The 26,754-nt window shown below is 29.1% G+C and overlaps 1 protein-coding gene across 1 annotated transcript; it reads left to right on the top strand.

Moving 5' to 3' along the window:
• The first annotated feature begins 209 nt into the window (after positions 1-209).
• LOC123301216 (coiled-coil domain-containing protein 18) lies at positions 210-26,628 on the top strand. Its single transcript, XM_044883951.1, has 22 exons — positions 210-254; positions 389-1,105; positions 2,841-3,053; positions 3,276-3,398; positions 4,860-4,920; positions 4,969-5,104; positions 7,024-7,787; positions 10,650-10,822; positions 10,987-11,025; positions 13,141-13,308; positions 14,481-14,507; positions 15,176-15,553; positions 15,958-16,236; positions 16,501-16,669; positions 16,841-17,508; positions 18,403-19,230; positions 20,139-21,092; positions 21,157-21,324; positions 21,461-21,601; positions 21,682-22,012; positions 25,599-25,782; positions 26,321-26,628. Exons 1-22 carry the CDS (start codon positions 210-212, stop codon positions 26,454-26,456), a joined length of 6,702 nt encoding a protein of 2,233 aa, XP_044739886.1. The 3' UTR covers positions 26,457-26,628.
• Positions 26,629-26,754: the final 126 nt, after the last annotated feature.

Raw genomic sequence — 26,754 nt, forward strand, 5'->3', positions numbered from 1 at the left:
ATACGGAGTAGAACTTTATGAAAAATAGATTTACTTCCATCTAGTATTAAAATGTTTATACTAGAACTCTGTCGATGTTGACATCTGGCTTCCAAGCAAAAGAAAAATAAACCAAAAAAGTGTACTTAAATTAATTTATGTTTTAAAATATTTTTAAGTGAATTAAATCAACTATGTTTTTATAAATACATCTATTATAAACCTATAAAATGGATGAAGAAAGAATAAAAGACGTTGAGGCGGGCAGGGAAATGGTAAATATTTGTTTATTTTGTTCACATTTTAAAACTATTTGAACTGTATTTTTTTTTCTAATCTAAAAATAGGATTTAAAAAGATTCTTTCACTTTATAACTTTATTCCCTAAACATACACTTCTTTGTTGTAGTTAACGGCATATCAGAAACAAAAATCACCGCGTTCAAAACAACAATCATCTAGTGAAAATTCACAAAGTGATTTTTCATTTTCCGTATCAGTTACACCACCAATTTTACCAGAATTTAATAATAACAAAGAAATCGAACCGGATAAAGATGATACCGATCGAAGTATATCAATATCAGAAATAATCGAAGGCGATAATTTAAGTAATAGTGAAAATGATCGCTCGTTAAATGAAATCGAAATTCTAAATGTGTCAGGAGATGATAAAAAAACGGAGTTACAAAATGTACAAAATTTATTTAATACAGCATCTAGTGAGGCAATGAAATCGGAACCATGCAGTTTAGTATCAAAAGATTTAAATTGTTCACCACGTAAATTAAGTAAATCGTTAAATTCGACTATAGTTATTGAAGATATAATTACGGACAATATGACTGAAAAACAAAATAAAATACAGGATGTTCTAGACGAAATCTTGAAAAAAGACGACTGTTTTGATAATTTGTTAATAAATGATTTTGAATCAATTACTTTAGAACAATCTTTTTCCAAAATTAAAGACTTACAAGAATTACTTTCAAATAAAGATGATATTATTCGAACGTTAACAATAGAATTAGAAACTTTACGAACACAATTCGAAAATTTTTCGACGTTAAGTTCAAACACAACAACGACTGAATATAAGGCATTAGCTGAAGAATATTTATTAAAGGTAAGAATTATTTACTTTCAAATAATTAAAAGGTTCGCCGTTCGCTGTTTTTATATGAAAAATAAATTAAGAAAAATTTTTGCTATAAAGAGTAAACAAAAAAAATTTTTAATTTGCTTCAAAATATAGAAGATTCAAAAATCCATTTCATTTTGGCGACTACATGAGTAGTTCTCAATATTCCGCCGGAAATCCCTCTAAAATATAACGTAATGTAATTTCGGGCGATTCCATAGATAAAACTCAATCAATAGTGAAATGAACCTGATTCTTGTTATTTTTTGATCAAAATTATGATATAAACGGAGTATCAAATTCCAGAACAAAAAGTTTCTTGAGGTTTTTCGATTTTTTTACATAAAAAAAAAATTGTAAAGTCAACAAATTTTTATCCCGATAAAATAACTTAATTCGTAGGGTGAATTAAAATAATAAAATCAAGTTCATTTAATGATTGGATTCATAGTTTCTGTAATAACGTAAAAAATCTCATACAAATTTTGTATTTTTAAAGTAAATCGATCAATTAATTACACAGGTCTGCAAAAAAAAATTTTTTGTCAGCTGCATGAGATATTTTTACTAAATTATATGTTTTAGAATGCGCTGATTTCAGAAATGATGGCCATTTTTTTCTATCACGTAAGATTTTTTTACAAATTTGTAAAAGCACTCGTATATTAAAAATTATACAGTAGCCTGTAAGAATAGTCACATCCCATCTTCCTTGGTACCGTCTCTCGATATCGCGGACATCCTGGTGAAATCGCTCCCGCTGTTTTTCGCTATTAGGTGTGCAAAAAATGGACCTTCAGGCTTATCTTGCAGCCTTGAGCTTCGTATGCTGCTAGTTGAACAATGGTTTTGTAGTCAGGATCCTTAGTATTTCCCAAAAACTTTCACACTACATCCTTGAACGATACACAAGCTTATTTTTCCTTCTCATTCATAATTTCCACAAAGAGGGTGCCAGTGAAAACTCCCTCTTTCAACTTTGCTTCTGACAGCTTCGGGAATTTTGTACATAGATATTTAAAACAGTCTCCAACCTCTTGCAGGGGTTTTACAAATTGTTTCATCAACCCCAAATTGATATGGAGAAGTGGTAACAAAACTTTTTTTGGCTTCACCAAAGTAGTATTGATAACATTTTTCTCTCCAGGTTTTAAAGTTTCTCGGGATGGCCAATCACTTTTAGTCCAATGCTGTTCTCTGGTTCTACTTTCCCATAAGCATAAGAAGCAAGGGTATTTAGTATAGCCTGCCTGCTGACCCAAAAGTCCCCACAAACCATCCATTAATAGTCCTGATATTTGATTCTTTCCAGGATAATGGCCAAATTATTACAGTTAGTATTACAGAATACCCCATTGGAAGCGAAGTTAATTTATTTTCATTAATTTATATAATACTTTCAGACTAGTTTAATATAATATTACTATAAAATACTATATAATACTACTTAAAGACTAGTTTATGTTGTTACTAATATCTATAAAAACCTATGTGATAGATTGTTTTGAATATTTTTCCTGTTTTTGGGAGGTCAAAATCTATAAGAAAATGTAAAAAAAATCCTGTGCAGTTTTTTAGTCGCAGACCTGTGTTATTTGCTTAAATTTTATGGAAATTATAAATGTAGTTTTTTTAACAAAAAATTGATTTTGATTTATGAATCAGGAGTGGATTTTTTTATTGTGTCATCCTAAATATTAAAAATATGTTTATATTATAGAGAGATACAGAATTAATTCGACGTGAATTAGAGGAAGCAAAAAAAGTAGAAATAAAAAAAATTAAAAATGATTATGAAGACCGTGTTGAAGATATTATGAAAAATAATGATTCAATTCTACACACTTTGGAAGAAAAATATGTAGAGCAAATTGATAGCTTAAAAAATGAGGTGGCATCACTAAAAGCTGATATTGACACCAAAAATCAATCGGTAATAATTTTAATCTATCCATTATAATTTTTATTTATTTTCGTTAAGTATTCCCTTTATATTTTGCTTTGCTTGTAATCAATCAGTGGCGTAACAATATATTGATAATTCAATTTTAAATACTGCGGAATTTTTTTAATGAAGGTTCCTCAAATTTACTAAAACCAACCAATTATTATGCCACTGGTTTTAATGTAGTATATTTAATAATATTTGATGTAGGCTAGTGCAAGTACGAGTGAAGAAGAGCTTGCTGAAGTTGTATTAAGCTATGAAAGACGGTTACACGATCAAGTCGAACTTGCTAAACATGATTTATATGCAGCTCTTGAATTTCAAATTCAGGTATGTATTCCACTTTAATATTACCCCTAATTTGTCTTCCGTAGGATGGATGGGCTCTTATTTTTATTCCAAACCAGAGTTCGATAATTTAAATTTAGAGGTGGTATGAAATTTTGGGACGGAATCCTGATTTTACAGCCTAATTTGCTGACTTACTTAACTGTTCTTTGTTTACTAGGATAAATTTAAAATAAAAAATAAACTCTGAGAGGATATTCGAATTAATCGAGGTATTAAAATCGAAAAATGACCAAAAGCTCGAAATTTAAAAGTACACCTACGATTTTTATGGAACTGGGCGCAAACTGTTTGTGTAAAGGTGTAAAAAAAATAAGCTTGGTCAGAAAGTGTGGTTTTTAAATTTACGCTAGAGTGCGCGCGCGCTTACAAGTTTTATAACCAGTCGGCTGTAAAATCAAGAAAAAAAAAAAACTATTGGATCTGATATTTTGATCTATTCTAAGCATTTTCCTTTGACAATTTTTCCTAAACCTCCCCGTTTTTTTAGATACGTTAGAAAAAAATCATTATTTTGATGAAAATTAGATATTGTCAAATTTAACGATTATTGTGTGGTTTTGATCAAATATTTGATTCAAAATCAATTGGATCTAACATTATGGACATTTCTATATTATCTCTTACATCTCACCTCGCCGTTTTCGAGATGATCTTTTAAAAAACAAATCGGATTTTAGGCTATAATTTTCTTAGCAACAAATTTGACCTTTTTCGAGTAGTTTTGATCGAAAACCAACTGATATTATTAAACATTTTTTTAAACGTCTATATTTAAAAAACGGTAAGGATAGGTAAAGAATGTCAAATCAAGATGCAAAAAGTGTTTAAAATAGTATAAAAAAAAAGATTTTTTTTTAAAAACGTCGACATCTCGAAAACTTTAGGCGAAAAAAAGTCATATAAAAAATTGTTTAGAAAAGTCCAAAAGCGTAGTTTAGGAAAAAATGTCAAAGAACAAAAACGCTTAAAATAGTTCAAAACATAACATCCAATAGATTTTTTTTTGAATGGTTGTATCTATAAAACGGCGTGGTTAAAAAAAAATGTCAAAAGAACAAAAAACGCTTAAAATAAAGACCACACTTTCTGACCAAACTGATTCTTTTCTACACCCTCATACGAACAGCTTGCTCCCGGTCCCGTAAAAATCGGAGGTGTACTTTTAGATTGCGCCCTCAAAAGTCTTATTTCCTCAATTAAATTTAATATACATTCACGAGCAAAATTTATCTTCAACTTTTAATCTTTCTTGGTCTCGGCTTATATTTTTATTCTAAACGAGAGTTCTGATCCATGATAATACGATGTGCTTTGTTTAACCGGTTATTGGTTCTTTGTTGACTTAAGTAATAGCTTAAAAGAATCTTGATAAGGATATTATTTTTTATCAATAAGTATTATTTTAAATTCAAATTTTATCATTATTTTTATTTACTTTAGAAATTACTTGATAATAATGGTGAAGAAGTAACGGATTGTCCAAATGAATTTTTACAATTACGTGCAATGTTCACAAAAAAATTCGAAAACCAAATAAATCATTTGAAAGAACAACACGCCATGGAAATAGCAAAATTAAAAGAGGAACATGAACGTTTTATTGTACGATCAGTGGAACGACAAAATCGTCGAAGTAAAACAGATCTAGAATTGGAAACTGAAACTGCAAGTATTAAAGGAGAAATGTAAGTTTCATTTATTTACTAAAAAAAATACTATTTTAAGAGACGATATAAGGTCAACCTGATCTGATAACCAGATGAGTCATATTTTTGTGAAATTTTATTGATTAATAAACACGTCTATGATAGCTTGTCTATCGAAAAGTGTTCATGACTATTTTTAATTAAATTAATTTTTATCAATTTTTTTTTATATATATATAGTTTTATTTAACTTAAATCAAATAATTTTATTTTTTTTAATAAAGGTTTTTGTAGGCAAGTACCATTATTTTGGTAATTTAATTATATTTTTTCTGATACCAATTTCGATTGGCTGACAAATCGATGTAGTTATCTATATACACTCACATGTTCATAACGTAGATAACTACACCGATCAATATAGGATTTTCAATACAGGTAACTACACCGATCTGTTAACCAATTTAAATTGGTATCACAAGGAAGATAATTTAGTTACGAAAATAATGTTACAAGCCTGTCTACAAAAAAACGTTATGAAAAAAAAATTGATTAAAGCAGGGTATTTAAGGATCCTTGAAAACCTGGAAAAGTCTTTGATTTTTAATCTTATCCTGGAAAACCTGAAAATGTCCTTGATTTTAACACGCTCATATTAGCTTCACTTGTATGTATGTATGTTTGTATGTAACTCTCTAATATCATCCCCATGCATAGGACATCATCAGTTATATACATTTATTATACTACCGATAATCATACTATACATATATACTTAGAACAAGCAACAAGCGTGTTTTTTAGTTTTTTAAACTATATTCTTATTATTTATTAGCTTCATACGTATGCTAGTATATGTATGTTAGTATGTAACGGAATCTTTGAACATGATTTTGACCCTCTTCAAAACGTCGAATGAACTCGAAATTTGGCATACTTATCAGGGACCGACGACAATACAATAATTTAATAAGTTTATTTGATTATCTTGATCAGGATTAACGATTTCCATATCTGAAAATAGTCTGCACTCTGTAAACATGCATGGTGTTTTTATAAGTGTAAATTTAAATTAAATTAGTCTTTTTAATTAAAAAAGTGACCTTCAAAACCAATATTTTCAGTCCTGGAATTTCTTGAAATGTCCTTAAATTTTATTTTCCAAATTCGCTAGCACCGTATAAAAATTAATTTAATTACAAATAGCCATGAGCACTTCGATACACAATAGGTGTGTTTATAAATCAATAAAATTGCATAAAAACTATCCTCATCTGGTTATCAGATAGGTGAAGGTGGACTTAATACCGCCTTCTGTACTATTATTTTTGGTAAAAAATATTTCAGCTTAATGATTCAGTCAATATAGACGAAAAAAAGGCCGGACCTGGAAAAAATTACAATAGTGACTCTGAGGTTATAGATCGTTAGAGGGGCATGTAAATAACTTACAAAAAAATCATTTTTTCTTAATGAAAACCGTGGAAAACCATTTTTTTGATACTTTAACGCCACCTACTTTTTGTAATTTAACTCGTATGACGTTGCTCCAATGACATAAAATGTAGCTGACAGTGTCTTCTACATTTTTTATTTGAAAAACTTTTCCCTTAAATCAATAGATTCCGAGAAAAACGCATTCCAAATTTTTTTTCCCATTTTTTTGGATTTTCTCAAAAACAGCGGAACGAAAAATTCTCTTAATTTTTTTTAAAGTTATTTACATGCCCCCCTAACGATCTATAACCTCAGATCCACTATTGTAATTTTTTCCAGTCAAAATGCCAGATTTACTGTACCATAAATAAGACAAACTGTAACCTACAACCTTTTATTTCTTCCACCATAGAAAAGTATTCTTCTTGTTTTATTTTTCTTTGCATTTGCTAAGAAAATGCGACCTTTTCCATGGTAACTTTATATTTCAAATTTTAATCGATTATCTTTTTTCAATTTAGACATAATCTAAAAGATATGAATAATTTACAACGGCAAATAATCAAAGAACTGATCCAATATTTTTCAAAATGCGAAGACGAATTAAATAACATAGTAATAGATGAAATATTAAAAGAAACTTTTGGTAATGCTGAAATGTCAAAATATAATGAACCAACACAAAATATGGATGATTCCCTTGAAAATATATCACCGTGTGATAGTTTAAATGAATCTCAACTAACCAAATTTAAAAAGGTACATTTTACACCAAATATTTCAAATATTATTACCATGCTTGATGCCGACGGTTTGTTACCAAATTATGAAAATATGAACGAATTATCATTTGAAATCCAAAACGAACTAGAAAGTTGTTTAAAACGACTGAAAAATGAAGCAGTTGAATTATTAACGTTAACAATGAATCATAAATCAAATAGATTATCATCAAATACGTCAATTTTAAATGAAACTAATGAGAAAAACGAAGATACGTCTATTGCAGAAAATCAAAATATAGTAAAACCACAGATAATACCACATACTAACAAAGATTTAGAAGAACAAATTAATGAGTCGAAAAAAATAATCAATAATTTACAATTGGAAAAAACAACGTTAGAAACACAACTTACGGAAATGATTGAAAAACAAGCAAAATTAATAGATGATTTAGAAAGAGCAAAAAGAAAAATTCATGAATTAGTTAGTGAAAATCATCAAAAAGAAATTGTTTCAGAAGGTTATGGTGAAAGCCATGTATCAACTTTACCCCCATTAGGTAAAAAACTTCCATTTATCCCCATTAGGTAAAATAGTTATAAAAAATAGCTTTTGTAGAAAGTATTTATTTATGATAAATTTATTTATACGCATTAGCTAGCCATACACCATACGCGGATATTATTTTCTTCGGGAAAAAGTAGAAGAAAGTTTTCCTGCAGGATTAAAACCCCCAAGTTTCTAGACTAATGTGACACATCGCTCTTTCAAAAAATTTTCTAAATTTTTTTTAAAGAGTGACAGTCTGCATAACTATAGGAGGGTGTGATGCTTATATTCTTATACGTTAGCCAGAAAAACCCAGGGAAAAGGAAACTTAAAAAAATAATATAATATAATAACTACTTCCTTCTGATCCAATATTTTTCTAAATACGAAGACGAATTAAATACTATAGTAATCAGTGAAATGCAAATCAAATTTACAAAATTCTAGAAAACCCCGACAAATGTTTTGAATACGAAACACTAAACTCGCACTTGAAACATAGCTAAGAATATTCTCCATTAAATTACCTTTCAAACAAAACAAAATCAGTTCCTCCGTTTAGGAGCTGCGATGCCACAGACAGACACATACACACACCCACACACACACACACTCACTAACTCTGCATAAATATTCGAAGCGAATTACATAAATGCCGTACAGAAAATAAATCCAATAACTTCGGTACCGGAAGTTAAAAAATATTTTTGATCTCCCGTCAATTTCCGAAGAAGTCCTACGGGATTTACAGTGCAACCTTAATATAACGAACCTCAATATAACGATTTCCTCGATTTAACGAATTTTTCGTAATCCCCTTGAATTGTCCATAAGAGTCAATATAAAATATACCTCTACATTACGAATATTCTTTGCGTACAACCTCTATATAACGAATTTTCAACTATCAAGAAATAGTATAAATACATAGCAAATACATATACATATGTAGTAATTTGATAAAAATGTGTTATCATTTATTAGTATAAGTACGTAATACATATTAAGGTGAATAAAACTATTCTTTTACCTCTTTATAACGAATTTTAGACCAATCTAACCTCAACATAACGAACCTCAGTTCAACGAATTACTTGATATAACGAATATTTACTGGTTCCCTTCAGATTCGTTATATCGAGGTTGCACTGTATTTCTGTACGGAATTTATGTAATTCCCTTCGAATCTTATACAGAGTTAGTATCCAGTAATGCCGTACATATTTGCTGGTGCAGGGGTGAGACGCCAAGGGGTGTGTGATACATATTCTCTCCTACACTGCGCAAAATTGACCTCATGGTGCTTAAACTCACTTTTACATATAAAAGCATCTTTTTGAACATGATTCCTGATGGGTCATTTCACCCGAAAATTTTTAGCATGGGCTTGTTGTCTAATAATGTACCAATACCGTTCTATTTTGGAGAGTGCTGTCTTTTCCTTTCTGTTTTTTTTTTTAAGTATTATTTATTCATGCGCTTTTCTTATAGTAGAGTGAAATTACGCCTTGTGTATGGATTAAAAGTTCGGGCAGCGAAACTTTGGGGTTTTTCTTTTCACATCAAAATAAGTATTTTTTGAAATTTTTTACTTTCCCGGAGTGGTGCAACATGTCTAACCAACAAAATGGCGTCAAAAATGGAATTTTTTTCAGAAATTTTATCATTTTTATTTTATATTCGCAAGGGGAGACATCGGTGCATATCAAAATTTGGTAGGTTTGTAGTCAATGTTAAGAACTACTTCTCATATTTTTTTGGGTAGGTTTTGTCCCTTCCCCTCCCAGTTATATATATATGTATACATACATATGGTAAAACAGTTCATTTGACTATAACTTGAAAAATATTGGATTGATTTTAATGAAACTAATATTAATAGTAGGTTTTATTACTAACAACTTTCGGTTAAAATTTTAGCAAAATCCGTTGAATAGTTCGTCCAAAATTTCCAATTTAGTGAATTGTTTAAAATGGCTGCCATTTTATGCCATTTTGTCCTACGGGGTTAAATTTTTTAAATTGTAGCATTTTTTATTATCTTTTGATTTTATAATAAGTTACTTACCCGTAAAATGACTCCTTGATCCATATTTTGGCGAAAAACGGAAAATTTAACACTTTCTGGAAATAATTATTTGGGGGGTGTGTGGACTGGCTTTGGGGGGTGTGTTTTGCTTTGACTTCAGAAAACTGTTTTTAAAAGAGGTCTATATGGTTTAAAGCAAAATTTTTAAGTTTTAACCCCCGTGCTACAAGGGGAAAGGGGTGTATGGAATAGATTTATTTTAAAAGATTTTAAAAAAAGGTCAAAATAGTTTTAAATGCTAAAGTAACCCAAAACTTTAGATGTTTGTATTAATATAGCCTTTTTTACATCCACCCCTCCCCCTCACGCTTTCATACTTTTTGCAAATTTTAAAATTTTTATAACGTATAAGGGGGTTTTTGGGGTAGCTGATCGCGAACTTTTGGCCCAAATAAGTACACTCCCTAAAATTATTCAAGCTCAGCGACCCCAAAAACCTCTTGACTACAAACATTGACTACAAACCTACCAAATTTGGATAAGCATCGATGTCTCCTCTTGCGAATATAAAATAAAAAAAATCAAATTTCTGAAAAAAATTCCATTTTTGACGCCATTTTGTTGGTTAGACATGTTGCACCACTCCGGGAAAGTAAAAAAATTCAAAAAATACTTATTTTGATGTGAAAAGAAAAACCCCAAAGTTTCGCTGCCCGAATTTTTAATCCATATAACAGTCTTTTTTTGCTTAAATTTACTCCAGTATTATAGTTCCGTGAATGGTGTTCAACAAACATTTCACATTTTTAACAGATCTGTATAATTAAAAAATTTTTATTCAAGAATCACCGCGTGAATCATTTTCACAAGCTGTTGAACTTGCAAGAAATGTGCTTGGAGAAGATGGCGAAGGTACTGATCATACTGAAATGTTAGCGATAATTGAGTCACTATGCCGGGCTGGTTTACGAGCTATGGAAGATTCACGTAAAGAAATACACGATTTACAATTACAGGTAAATAAAATCGCACGATTTTGCATGAAATTAACAGTAAAATAGTAAATTTTTTTATAAAATAAGATTTAAGTAGAAGTTTTTTTCTTTTTGCTAATTTAACTTCTAATATTTTTTTGAAATTAGTTTTTAAATTATTTCTATTAATTTATTTTTACTGTTAGGTAATTCTTCAAATCATTCAAAGCATTTGCGCACAAAAGGTAAAATTTAGTATTTTTGGTGCATTAACACTAACTTGATGTGTATCGTTATTTTCCCCACATCGAGACTTAAACTTCATCTCAGCTCATCATGTTTCCTTGTTTCACAGGAAATTTCCTTTGTTTTGGGGGGTAAAATAATGTATTTATTTTTTGTGTTTTATAAAAATTACTCTTGAATTCAAATAAACTGATAAAAAATTGGAAATAAGTTAAACACGTTTTCCAGCATGAAAAAAAATTAACAAAAAATTTTAACTTAAACCTTTAATCTATATCATTTGTTTTAATGGCATGTCAATTTTTGAGAATTTCGAAAATCTAAATATAAGTATGAGATTATTACCTGTTGTAATCAATTTGAAAGCAAATTTTTTATTCACAGGTTACAGTACTATTCTTAGTAACCTTAATTTTCTTATACGACTATCATTTTCCAATCATTTTCATTGACATAAACTGAAATATTTCATGTCCATTTGCACGAAATATTAACGCAAGTAACAAAAAAAAGTTTACGAAGGAGTTAATTCAAAGCATCTCTGGTGATTCAATGTGAATTTCGATAGGGCGTCACTAAAATTATAATAAAAGCTTGCACAAAATTTTTTATCGTGACAAAATGTCTTAGTAATCCAAAATGACGGTCCTAATAATAATAACAAGAGAAATTTACAAAATTTAAAAAACTCCTGACAAATTTTTCGGGTACGGAACCATAATTTCGCACTTGAAACATATCTAAGAACACTCTCCATTAAATTACCTTTTTCCTTAGAGCTTTCTCCAAACTGAACCGATTTGGAGGATCATAGCCTATTTTTTAGTTGATCCAGTTACGGAACCCTAAACTTGCACTTGAAACATAGCTACGGACATTCTACATTAAATTACCTTTCAAAAAAAAAAAAAAATATATATATATATATATATATATATTAAACCGGTTCAATCGTTTTGGCGCTACGATGTCACACAGACATAGAGACAGAGACTACGATGTCACGCAGACATAGAGACAGGCAGAGACACACACACACACATAGTAATTAAACTTATAATTTTAACACCTTTTTTTTTAGTTCGAGGGTTAGTAAAACATAAGAAGGGTACCGTAGACGGATCCCAAGCACCTAGACCAAAATGTCCTCTGTGCTCTCCTTGAGAAGAATCTGTCATCCGAAGGCGACGCGTATTCGGGAAATGACGGTCCTAAGTAATAGTAAAAAATTATTGGCCAAACTCTCTTGTGAAGTCCAAATATCCTAAGTAAGAATATTTTTCAGGATAATCTTTCTTAATGTCAAATGAAAATATATTGGGATCGGATCATTTTCATGACAGATACGTTATAAAAAGTATCTATTTGACATGAAGAAATTATTAATTTAGAATATTTTTACCCGACTGTCAAGGAGTGGTTATGTTTTTCGTCCGTATCTTGTATCTATGTATGTATGTATATTTGTTTGTAAATTTCTTTATTACCTCATATCTTTCAAACGGCTCAATGGATTTCTATATTTAAGTTATAATTATATTTGCCTCAAAAACCCAAGTGTTCTTAGGATAGGTATTTGAAAAAACAAATCAAATGTCGGATTTTTGGAACTTAATAGTAATACGATAATAAAAAAAAAATTAACAAAACCTAACGACTGGGGTATCAAAATAAAGTTATATGCTTAAATTTAATTATTAATAATAAATTGGGTTAAAAGTTTTAATGTAGTATAATAAGGGGGTTTTTTTAGTGGTGGGACACTTAAAAGTCTAAAATAAATTAAATATTTAAAAAAATAAAAAACCTGACTGCGTTAAATAAAAGAAAGAACCAAGTCCAGTAGTTTACATAGCGACTATAACAGCCAGGGCCCATTAAACTCTTGACCGACTCAAATCTTCCCAATAATGGGTCCCGACTGTTAAAGTCGCTATGTAAACTACTGGACTTGTTTCTTTCTTTTCAGATTTAATTTAACGCATGCGGTAAATCATGTTTGTGAAATCGTTTGTTACTAATCAATTTTCAAATAAATAATAATGAATTAAATTTTGGCATCCAAGTAGGTCTTCCAAAAAATTAATTATATTTTGTTAATTCAATTTTTATAGGTGGATTCAGCCGATAAAAAATTACGTGATACTGTACAATTTCTTGAAGTACAGGCAAATGAACGGGAAATGGAGCGAGATGAAACTCAACGTGAATTAACCGAGCTAAAAGTACAATTAGCTCAACGAGAACGAGAATGTGCAGCTACTCATCATATTGCACAAGAGGTATTTTATGCAAAAATTTTTAATATTAATATTGCATCGTTATAATATATATTTGCACTTATTTAAAGCGCATGTGCACTAATAATATTAATGTTCATGGATAAAATTTACTAATTGCACCAAATTTTTCTTGATGCATTTTCTCAAGTAGGGATTAATTTTTTAAGCTTTTAAAAATATCTGAGGTTGAAGTTTCTTCAGACAAAACAGGCTAGCGTGTTATTTTATTGGTTTTGTTAATGGCTAATGACGGTTTTGCAGTAAACGGTCAAACAAAAACAAAATTCAAACTCAAATAATAACTTTTCGCAAACTACTTGAAGACTGACGTGTTATTCAACTGTCGTAAAACACGCTAGTCTTCAAAAAGTTTGCGACAAGTAATGTTATTATTTGAGTTTGAATTTTGTTTTTGTTTGTCCTCTTAGTGGAAAACGGGCATAATATAGCTAATTGTTTGATGCCATGATAAAAAAATGCAATTTGTGATCATTCTGGAAGAATACTTTAACAAACAATAGATTTGTTTCCTGTCAGCGCTTTTCAACTTTACGTTTTCGACTAACTCTATACTCGGTTGTGTACTAGGCGTATTGACTACTTCAACTTGTTTACGCGACAATTTAGTTACAACACACTGAAAGTATTCTGGTAAATGTATGTACGTGGGCTACATGTGAAAGATTAGGTAAAAATGAAAACTTTGAACTTCATATGTCCCATACGATACTTGTTACATAACCGGCTTGGCCCCTAAATATTATTTTTCAGTTATGATTCTAGGTAATTTGAAAATTTAATTATGTTTCCATAGAAACATTTTATACATTTATCGAAAATGTAAGCGCTATTAATTAATACGAAGATTTCAAAACTAACGTGAAATAATTTATGTTTAACATAATATTCAACAAAAAGCCTTATTAAAATGTTTATTTTTTTTTAATGACAAATTATCACTTTTGGAAAATTATCAAATTGATCAAATACAAAAATTAAATTAATTAAAATTAAGACTTAAATCAATATTGAAAAACCTACATTTCGAACTTAATGCATGTATTTTTTTATATGGCTTTATAATTTCATTTCTTCTACTTTCCATTTTTGTTTGGTTTGGTGATTTGTTATTTATTTTTCTGGAATTCGTCACTAAAATGTATTGTATCCAGTGTGTAAATAAGGATATTATCCAAAATGTGAGTAAATTTTTTTTTTTTTTTAATATTTTTTTATACTAAACGCATGAAAAAATAACTTAATATTTTAAATTTACTCTTATCCTTTTGCCCCTTATACTTTATCTTCCGCTTAAACTAGGCATTTAAATCAGCATTTATTTGATAATTTTATGCATAATTTCTAACATATCGTCCAAAATGTCACAGAAACATCGATTTCCCGTATCGATATCAAACAAGTTATTTGTCTAATAGTCAAATGAAAAATTCATTTGAGTTTTGGGTTCTATTTACTAGAAAATTAAAAATCAAAGACTAATTTTTTTACTTATTTGTTGCAATTATCAAAAAAATTAGGTGGAAGTAAATTCATTGAAATCACAAAAAAATTTATTTTCGAAAACACGATCATTTTACCAACCCATTCAGTTAATTTATTGTAGGCTCAAAATTATATTCTCTTTGTGTATCGTGATTTCATATTTTTCTTAAAAAATTTTCAGGACTACCATTTATAAAGGGACATCTTACTTTCATGTCGTACACGTTTTTATTCAATGTATTCGTTTTTCGATTGCTTTTTTAAATCTGCAAAATATCGCTTTGATGTTAAAACCTCGATTACAGAATTGAAAAATTTAATTTATAATAAGAATACACTAAACAAATTTTAATATTTCTTGTAGATCGAACAATTAGAGCAAAAAATGCGTGACATGACAACTTTGATGGAAGACTCAGAAGCTAAAAAACAAGAAACCGAAAAAGAATTAAAAGAAGCTGTTGACAAAGTTTGGTTGCTTCGTGATATTATACGCGATTTAGAATCACAGTTAGAAGTGAAAGTTCAAACAGAATTACAATTACAAAACGAAATTGAAGAATTACAAAAGGTTGTTAAACAAGAGCATAAAAATAAAGAGGAATTAGCACTTGAATTGCATTCTATGAAATCATTACCAGATAGTCAGCAATTATTGGACCATGCCGATCATTTGGAAAAAGAATTAGCGGAATTTAAAAGTTTTGGTACGATTGAATCATTACATCAAATGCAAGAACAAGTAAGATTTTTTAATATTTGAAGAAAAAAAAAATTATCCCCAAAAATTAAAAATAAAATTGAACATTTTTCTAGATTTTTGATCTTAATAATAATAGAAATGTAACATAATCATCATTACAAAATATGGCCATATTTATTTCAATTCTGCAATTTAATCTAATTCATTTCAATTCTGCAATTTATCCATTTTCAGACAAAAGTCAACTTTTCTATGTAAAAACTATATACTTTAAAGCTTTTCCAAAGGGAAAGTGAATTTCGTCGAGAAAAATATTTTTCGAAGTAATTTAGAAAATTGAAAAAGTAATGTTTTTTTAAATGATTAAATGTTTTTTTAAGTGGCAACTGCAGTCCGATTTTATTTCAAAAGTTTTGGAAATTAAATTTATTTTATTTTTTTAGATTGAAGAAATCGAGCAATTAGTTTATAAACGAACCAAAGATTTAGAATTTTTACATGCATTTGTTTCGCCAACCAGTTGTAGTTCACCATCAGAGGATATTTCAGCCACAGACATTGTACGGAAAGATAAAAAGCCAAACCAAATTTCTTGCGAACCTTTAGAATCTGCACGACGATTAAAAAATGCACTCGAAAAGTACACACGAGCTGAAAGTGCGGCAGTGAAACGTATCAAAGATTTAGAAATGCAAATTAGTAATATCAATCAAAAATATCAGGTAATTTTTAAATTTAAATTCATACACGACGGAGCTAGAAATATTTATTGCCCTTGGCTCTTTTTTTTTAATCCGCTCTTGATCTTATAAGTTAGGGCAGTAATGGACGAATTTTATTCAAAATTTGTAATTCTATTCTCTTAAAAAATAAAAAATTCCTATTTAAGAATATCAAATTTATATGGATTAACTGGATAATTTTTCTTCTAAAATAGGACACCAAATTTCAGTTGTTGTAATAATATGTATGATCTTTCTTGATAGGATTTACAAGTGGAACGTGATGTCCTACAAGATCGTCTCTCAGATCAATTAACAGAGATCTCAACATTACAAATGCGTTTAGATGAACAACGTCATTTAGTTCAAACAATCACAAAAGAATCAAATAAATCATTAGAGAATGAATTATTTGAACTAAAGAATCAAAATCGTGATTTATCTGATAATTTAAATACATTTGAAAAACAAATAAAACATTTAAATAATTTACTAGATAAAACTACAAAACAATTAAAAGAAACAGAAAAGGAGTTAACGATTCTAAATAATAAATTAAAAGAATCAAATCATAATCATAAAATTGAATTGAAACATTTGGAAGATGAAAATGCAATTTTAAAACATAAACTCGAAAAAGAAACAAAAAGTATTAAAGCTTTGCCTGAATTAATGGACACTTTGTTAGCGGATAAAAATTCAGAAGTTGATTTGCTTAAATCTCAATTGGATGAAAAAGAGAAATTGATTCAACAGCTAAGTCAAAGTTTCAAAGATCACAGTGATGGTAAAAATAGTGCACGTACCTTAAGTGATATTGTTTCAATATCAGAATTCGATGAAGCTGCAGATATGTTACGCAAAGATGATAATACGTTAGCGCATAGTATTCATTCGTTAGATCATTTGTTTAAACCGAACACAACCGAAGATATTACTCATGGTTTTCCGAATAATCTATTAATTAGTGATATTCCACCACAAGATATTGAGGATTTAAGTAATCATTCAACAAAATCAAGTTCGGAAAAACGTGTGCACTTTTCTGAACAAAATATAATTGCGAATTTAAAAGAGGAAATTTTACAATTAAGAACGGATTTAGCAACGAAAATAAGTGAACAGAATCAAATAATTGAAAATGATTTGATTATGAAAACTCAACAGTTAGAAATGTCGTTGATTTCGAAACAAAAAGAATTGGATGATTTTAAAGTGATGTTACAGGATTTAGAAATTAAATATGAAGCGAAAGTGAATGAATTAGAACAAGTTAGTAATTTATTTATTTATTTTATTATAATAATAGTAACAAAAGAGATACCGCAAATGGTCCCTAGTACTTAGAGCGTCTCCAAGTGAAAGATGCTACTTTTAGCAAAAGAAGCTACATGATACTGAGGAGGGCAAAGGTAGCGCAGAAAGACTACAGATTCCCAGGCAGGATAGCTCCCAGAATTGATGAGTCCAAAATTTCGCACCAAAACATTCTATATTTGACTCCTTGTAAGCCTGTACAGATGCAGATAACATGCATGGAAATTTCATTATCCTTTATCCAAGACCTACAAGTGAAATCATTTGTGATCTCCGAATTAAGAAGATAACAATTCAATCGGCCGTAGTTATGCTGTCAGAAAAACCCGCTATCTGTCTTAACTGTAATATGATCGGTTTCAACCGAACATAGTCAATTGGCCTAGCTGTGGTTAGCCACAGCTTAGTCTGTCGGAAATTACAGAGCATTTTGCCATGGGAATATTAGGATCAGGTCAAAAGGGTGTTTGGGGCGATCAGCCTAACTATGTTAATTAGTATCAGGAGATTTAGTTCCTCTCAGAACTTAAATCTAGAGCATAATTTCTAAAGCTTCCAAATTTGTTTAAGCAACCCTTAACTTTAATTTAATACTTTGTTAGCAAATGGTTGGTATAACATCAGCTTCTTTGGAGAGTATTCAATTTTCCGTTACATTAATTCGCTCCGATTAAACACAAAACCAAGGTTAAAGAATTCGGTCAAAATTGGCTTGATAATTCTTTATAAGATAGTCTTACGCCATTTTAAATAAAAACTCGTATTTTAAAAATTGCCAGTAATTTCTTTTACATTGGTTTTGTGTAGGGCCCTTTTCTAGCATTAAATAAAAACTATTTTAATGTTTAGGTAAATACCGAATTAAAAACAATAAAAGAACAACTCGAAACGGAGAAAGAACATAGTTTAAAATTCTCGAAAAATTTAGAAAACAAAATTGTACAATGTGATAGTTTAACAGAAGATGTTTCAAGTTTAAAAGAACATATTCAAAGTTTACAAACAACAATCGGACAGCATGAAACAGCTTTACAGAAACAAAACGAAGAAATCCAAACAAATTTAATTAAAATTAAACAATTAGAAGAGAAATTAATAGATCGTGAATGTGAAATTGAAATATTAAATGAGGATGCAAACAAGTATCATGAAGATATTTCATCGTTACAAGTCCAAGTTCGTGATAACCAAACTGTTTGCGATCAATTAAATAAAAATATTAAAGAGAAAGACGTATATTTATTAAAAAAAGACAATGAAATAAATGAATTACAAAAAGAGATAGTGCATTTACAAGATTACTTAAAAGAAAAGGATAAAATTATACATCAAGTTACTGAAGATAGTAATACGTTAAAAATCTCCTTAGAAGCGATACAGAAAAAATTGAAAGAAACCGGTAATGTGATTGATTCTATGCAAAAATTAAAAGAGGAACAACGTGTTTCGGCTCAATTACGTGAAGAAATTGAATTGTTAAAAAGTGAAATTAATCGTTTGGAGGATGTAAATCCAAGAACACAGGAGTTTATTGAATGGGAAGATATTACTGGACAAGTTCAACAAGAATTAGATTATTCGGCACAATTGGATTCAAATATATTGAATGCGATTGAAAATCGAAAAATTGGAACGTCATCACAATCGAGCACACCCAAAAAAGAACGTTTACAAAAGGTAAGAAAGAATATTAAGATTATTTATTGAATTGTATACAAAACACTTAGATTGCTACTGGAAACTGAAAAAATGTTAGGAGGTGAACAGATCTGGAGATTTGACTCAATTTTATAATCAACAAATTATGAATACAGTAGAGTCTCGAAAATCGCTGACATTCAGTAATCGGAACAAGGCCAAATGAATTTATGTTGTTGAAATTTTAATTTTCTTTATCTATTCAAAAAGATAATGCTTGTGCAAGCCTAGTTAGGGCAACGATTTTTTAAACAACTATATATAGACAGTGTTGATGACGCAATCGTTTGTTTTTTGACGTCACGTTCATAACTGATATTCCCATATAATATATACTATAAAATTTGCGCCCTCGTGGGTAAACAGTGATGTTTACAAAAAAATTTTTCAAACAAAAGTTGTTATTTTTTATAAGGAACATTTTTTTACGGACCCATGACCCAATTAACCTATGCTGCTCATTTACGAACTTGACCTCTCGACCTAAAAATTTCAACTAGATATCTCTTCTCGTTTTTGAGTTATCGTGTTAACAGACAGACAACCGGAAATGCACTAATTAGCTGATTTTATGAACACCTATACCAAAATTTGGTTCCTAGTATCAATAATTTTAATCGTTACAAACTTGGGACTAAACTAAATATACTATGATATATTTCATATATACATGTTATAAAAATTACTCAATATTGTGAGTAGCCCAGGAATGTGGGAAATTACGGCAGACTCAAGACTTGAATTTTCTCTAAAAACGGTCGAACATTACCTTCAAATAATTTTTTCTCTTGGAATTGGGTTGTATGGAAATATAAAAACATATTTTATATTTCCATTTAAATATAAAAACATATTTTATATTTCAAGTTTTTTATTATTATTTTTAGGTCACAAATTTTAACATTGAAGTTCCTCCCTTAAATACACAATCTGAAGAGTATGAAAAATTAAAAAGTGAATATCTTAAACTACAAACAGATAACGTTAATCTAACCGAACATTTAAAAAACGTTAAATGTTGCAATCAAGAATTATTAGTATTGAAAGATTCTTTGATCGAAGAATTAGATGAAATTCGTAAACAATTAGTAGGAGAAAAAGATAATTGTGTACGCTTACAAAAACTGCTTGAGGAAGAGAAAACCAATTCGAATGATATACAAATTCAGGATGCGAATATTATCGAACAAATGCGATTACGTTTGGAAACAGCACTAGATAATGAAATTGAATTAGATAAAGCCATTGAGAATGAGAAAAACATGCGTGGTGAGTTAGAAGAACGTTTAAAAGAAGTACAAGATCGTTTAGAATCCGCATTAACATCCACGATTATGCAAGAAAACGTTTATAAAACAGATAATGAAAAATTATCAAATTTAACGATCGAATTACAAAATAAATGTGAAGAACTTAAAATACTTGTGGCTCAAAAAGATGAAGAAATTGCAGAATTAAGGACGAAAATAAATGATATAAAACAAAGTTATGACAAAACTATTTCTACGCTAGAAAATGAAATTTCATCATGGAAAGCGAAATTTAATTCCATGATTCAAGATTTTAACGAATTAAAAAAGGATAAAACGGATTCTATTGCGATTGAAAATATGCATAAATTGGATCAAGTTGTAGCTGAAAACGTAAAGCTAAAAATTGAACGGGCTGAATATAAGAATCGAATATCGGAGTTAGTTAATCAACTTGGAAAATCCAATGAGATGGCTAAATTGAAAGAACAAGAATGGAAAGACTTAAAAAAAGATAATGAAACCCAAGCAAAATTATCTACGGAATCAAAACGTAGTAAATTTGATCTAAAAGATTATGCGAAACATATGGTAACTTAAAATAGACGAATTCCTAATTAATAAATTATTGTTCTCTTATTTTTATTATTTTTAGGCAGAATTAGAACAAGAAAATAAATTAGTATCGTTGCAAGTTGAAGAATTGAAAAAAGATTTACAATTGCAACGAGAGTTAGAAAAACGTTTAACTGATTTGTTAGCGAGAGAGCGGGAAGAACAATTAAAATCACCTGTTCCGGCTAAATTTTTAGAAAAATTAAATGTAAGTCAATTCAATTTCAATACTTTTAGTTTAGACTCTGAAAGGGGCGACAACCTATACATTTAAGTGCCATTGATTCAAACGAATCGGGTTGTTTTAATATTTATTATTATTTTAATTAGAAATTGTATTCTAGGATTTAAAATCAGTTTTGGATACACATGTCGAAGAAAATAAGCAAATGACTGAAACATTAAATAAACTAACGGAAGAGCGTCAAATGTTGCAACAGCGAATAAAACAGCTTGAAAGTCAACAAACAAAAATGGATGTTGAAGCGGGAAATGATATTAAAGTAAGAAAATTTATATTCATTTACTCAAATAACTTTTTATAAAATCTTGTATTTTTTTACAGTTTAATATTTTATTTGGAAAATACTTACGTGTTGAAAGTTTTCGTAAAGCATTAGCATGGCAAAAACAATATTTATTAGCGATTGTATACAGCTACGAGACCGGTAAACCAAGTTGTTTAGTCTTACCAACAAGTAGCCATCAGCAAAGAACGCCATCATCAAGAAGAAAATCGTTTAAATTAATTGCTACTGTTGTACTTTGTATATTTCGTATGAAATTTATGGTACGACGGTGGAGTACTGGTGTTCGATTAAATAGCCGTGCATGGGGTCGTCAAAATAATATTGGCTTTGGTGGCACGACTGCAAATAAAACGGAAAATGTTCCAGGTACGATTAGATTTAAATTTTATCAAATTTGAAAATAGACCTTGTTTTCTTTTGCGCTGAAAGAACTTGAATTTTCAACAATGTCTTGTAAACTGAGCAAGTAATCTGAAATTTTTACAGTGAATATGTCACCGAACTGTTGTAAAAATCGTTAGTTTATAGGAAATCCAGTCAAATTGTAAACCTTCGATAGATTGTGAACAAACAATAATATTTTTAATTTAACCGTTTTTGTTTTCGTAGGATTATAAATAAACAATGGCTAACTTACATTTTAACGCTTTTCAGTCGTTAGTTTATAAACGAACATGCATACTATCGTTCAATCATTGCTTAGTATATTTTTAAAGGGTTTCATTCTCTTCGTGCATGATTTTTATTTCAGGGAGTTATCATAGTAAAGACACACTACTTTATTGTTATATGTGTATAAGTCTATGAATTGTATGTATGGTTTACATTGAAAATTTAATACTAATTTCTAACTAATTTAAATAAGTAATTATGTTAATTTCCATTTAAAAAATATTATGTATGCAATTTCGTCTCTTATTTTCACAATTTCTAATGCAGCAAGTATTTTTCAACAATTTTAATTTAACATTTATCATACCATTTCCATGTAAACAATTAAAAATTAGTCATAACAACACACTTTAACGCCACTGTTATCCTCTGAGAGCACTGGCATCGGTTTGATGTCCCTACCATTAAGATAATATAAAGACAAGATTTTCCAACATACAGACTGTCAACTAAAATACTTTCATGCTTACGGAAGCCTGAATGGCTCACTGTCAATTTATGAGAAAGTGGCGCTAAACTTGCTTATTTTTTAAATGTGAACTACCCACAAGTATAAAACCAATTTTTAAAAAGTCACTACTGTAGCGCCACTTTCTCATAAATTGACAGGAAGAATTCAGGTTTCCGTACATGCTAACTCCCATAAAAATAATAAATATTTTTTATTAATTAATTAGCGATTAAAAAAATTAATATTAGAATGATAAACGCATCTTATAATATTCGAATATATATATAATAATAATAATAATAATAATATTGTATTCGAATTTCGTATAAAAATTAAAGAGCTTCATTGTTTAGTTGATGAAACACAAGATATCATCAAAATATCTTTTGATTTCTTTTGTCCAGGGGGTGGTAACCACCCCTTCTAAAGGATAAAAAATATGAAATAAAAAGAAAATAAGAATGATAAAAAATATATGTTGAAAATGGCAGGAGGAATCGATAAAGCGTTGAAATCTAAGCAAAAATGACATTGAAGTATACTTAAAAGTCAATACTTTCCGGGTTATTGGCGATTAAAATTCGAAGTATTTAACGTTATATATAACTGAAAAATTGGACGTTTTTTGAAAAAAGTATTTTAATTTTAAAATGTTCCTTATAAAAAAATAAACAACTTTTGTTTGAAACATTTTTTTTTTAAACATCATTGTTTACCTACAAGGCGAGGGCGTAAATTAGGTGTAAATTTTTTAGTATGTATTATATGGGAATATCAGTTACATGCGTGTGGCTATCTAAGAGTGGGTATCTTGCTTTATTTACATGACGTAACAAAACAAGCGATTCGGTTATTAACAGTGGCTATACATGGTTTTTCAACAATTAACTAAGTCAATTGTTTGTTTTCACTTGTTTTATCCAGCACAAAAAATGATGAACTTATCACGGGAACTAAAATTAATGCTTGCCGCTCTCTAATTTACTTTATTTTAGTATTTTATTCTCAAAAAGTTCTAACAGTTTCGGTTATATGGTTTTCGAAATATTGCAATTTAAAAGAAAAAAAAAAAAAAAAAAAACTTCAAAAAAAAAAAAAAAATTGCCTTTATCGTTAAATAACTCAAAAATAATAAAGTTACAAAAAAAGTTGAAGTCTTTTTCCGTAAAATATTTGCTTTCCAAACTTTTTTTTGTAGCATTATTATTTTTCGAGTTATTTAACGATAAAAAGACTTATTTTTAGTTTTTTACCAAAAATTTTTTGCATTGAAATTGCAATATTTCGAAGACTATACATTATATCAGAAACTGTTTTTAAGCATATTGTCAGTACTTAAATAAAGTAAATTGGAAAGTGGTAAGCGTTAATATTGATTCCTGTGGTAAATTCATCAGTTTTTGTGCTGAATAGAACATACAAAAAAGGTACGAAAAATTTTCTTTTGATTATAACTCCGTTAAATTTCGTGCTAATGACTCGAAACTTTTTTCATTTTCAAAGTTTTCTTATAGTACCTTAAAAAATGTATGATATACTTTTTTCTAAAAACGTCCAATTTTTCAGTTATATAACGTTAAATACGAATATTCGAATAAAATAGGGGTGTTAAAAGTTTGATTGCTATGTGTGTGTGTGTATGTGTCTGTCTGTGGCATCATAGCGCCTAAACGAATGAACCGATTTTGATTTTTTTTATTTCGTTTGAAAGGTAATTCTATAGAGAGTATTCTTTGCTATATTTCAAGCGCGAGTTAAGGTTCCGTACTCGAAAGAACTAAAAAATTGGCGATGATCTTCAAAATCGGCTCAGCTTGGAAAAAGCTTTAAGGAAAAAGATAATTTAATGAAGAGTGTTCTTAGAAATGTTTCAAGTGCGAGTTGAGGATACTATGTATGGCACGCCATTTTACTATTTAATAGGCAAATTTTTATCGAGAAAAAAATTAATTAATTATTTTTTTTCAATCAGAAATTTTATATTTTATATTTTGTAAAATAAATCTTAGTAAAAGAGAGATTGATATATAATAAGATGCGAAAAGAGAGATGAGAATTAAAATTATGATGATACATAATAATAAATCAGTTAATTTTATTTGAATTAGATTAAAAAAAATGATTGAATTAAAATTATGTACATAATGGAAATAGAGAATTAAAATTATGTACATAATAAAAATGATAGAATTAAAATTATGTACATAATGGAAATAGAGAATTAAAATTATGTACATAACAAAAATGATTGAATTAAAATTATGTACATAATGGAAATATATGGCACGCCGTTTTACTATTTAATATGAATTAAAATTATGTACATAATAAAAATGATTGAATTAAAATTATGTACATAATAAAAATGATTGAATTAAAATTATGTACATAATGAAAATGATTATTATTATGATGATAACATAATAATAATGTATTATTATTACGATCATTTTTTTTCGGACATTAAATAGTAAAATGGCGTGCCATAGGATACCGTTACCGAAAAATTTATCGGGGGTCTTTTAAATTTTGTAAATTTCACTTGTCGAAATATACTTAATTGACACTTTTTGCTTAGATTTTGTTGCTTTATCGATTCCTCTTGCCTTTTTCAACATATATTTTTCCACCCTTTAGAAGGGGGTGGTTACCACCCCCTGGGCAAAAGCACCACTAGGCATCATAAAACTTTTGATCTAGAGAATGAACAAAGCTTAATCCCAAACTTTCATCAAAATCGGTGCTATAGGTCAAAATTTGGAGATTTCGTCTTTTTTCTCCTCGTTTATTGGAGTACCATATTTGACGAGCAATTTTTTTTTATTTCAGTGATTAATATGCCTTATCATCATTTTGGACAAGGCGATGCAACTAGTAATATTCCATTCATTCCACATAATGTTCCAATGTTTGCTGTAGCAGAAAATCGAACTCCAATAAGAACTCCAACGAGGCTTCCAACAAATATGCCTAAATGGAGTGGCGATACACCACCTCAACGAGATCTTACTAAGTAATATAAAATGTTTTATATCTATAACTCGTACACTCATAGAACAATTTCGAAATTTTTGAATTTTAGTTCAATTTACTTTTTAGCTGATATAAAGGCGATTTTCCACTAAACGGATAGTTTATGTTGTGTTTGTGTTTTCTAACTGTTGCAAAGCATGCCAATCTTTAAAAAGTTATTCAACACGAGTTTGTGTTTTATCCGTTTAGTGGAATCGTCATTAAAAACTAGCTAGCATAAAATGGAACCTGGAGAAATGAGGACACTCCATAAGTGATATAATATGCTATTTTTACCCAAAATGTAATACAGTCGAGGTTTGATAACTTCTCCTTATTTTTGCTATTGCATCTGCATAAATGAGAAATTTACTTAGTGAGAAAAATTTGCAATACCATGAACATTTGTTTACCAAGATTTGAGTATAATTGAGATTGTATTCAATTTATTTAATTAAAACAAATTTGTATAATTGTTCTCTTCAAAAATAGAGTATAGATTTTTTTCGAATTCGAATTAACATAAATTTTTGTTCTAGGCATACGATTCCTTCCCACAATTTTCCACACAGTTCTTCAGTTCAAGCACCATTATTTAGTCAATATATGCAACGATTTGATCAAATTCAACAACGATTAGGTTTAGGATTATCACAAGGTCTACCCCCACCATAATATCTATTAAAATAAACGTTTAAACCAGTATTAAGATAAAATTTTCGTACCAAAATTGAATTGCAGGGAATATTAGCGAATTGTTTCAGTGGGTATTTTTATTCGTCACAAGCATTAGCTAAATAGATTTTACCATTCAGATATTGGATATTGATCCGGTAAGAAATAGTAATTGTGCGAAATATTGCAAATTATTATAACTAGTTTAATTTTTTTTTTTACTTTAGATTTATTTAATTATTGTCGTAAAGATGCTACTAAAACCTTCAACATTTTTAAAGCTTAAGCCTTTGTTAGA

This window comes from Chrysoperla carnea, chromosome 5 (genome assembly GCF_905475395.1).
Source record: "Chrysoperla carnea chromosome 5, inChrCarn1.1, whole genome shotgun sequence".
Classification (NCBI taxonomy): domain Eukaryota; kingdom Metazoa; phylum Arthropoda; class Insecta; order Neuroptera; family Chrysopidae; genus Chrysoperla; species Chrysoperla carnea.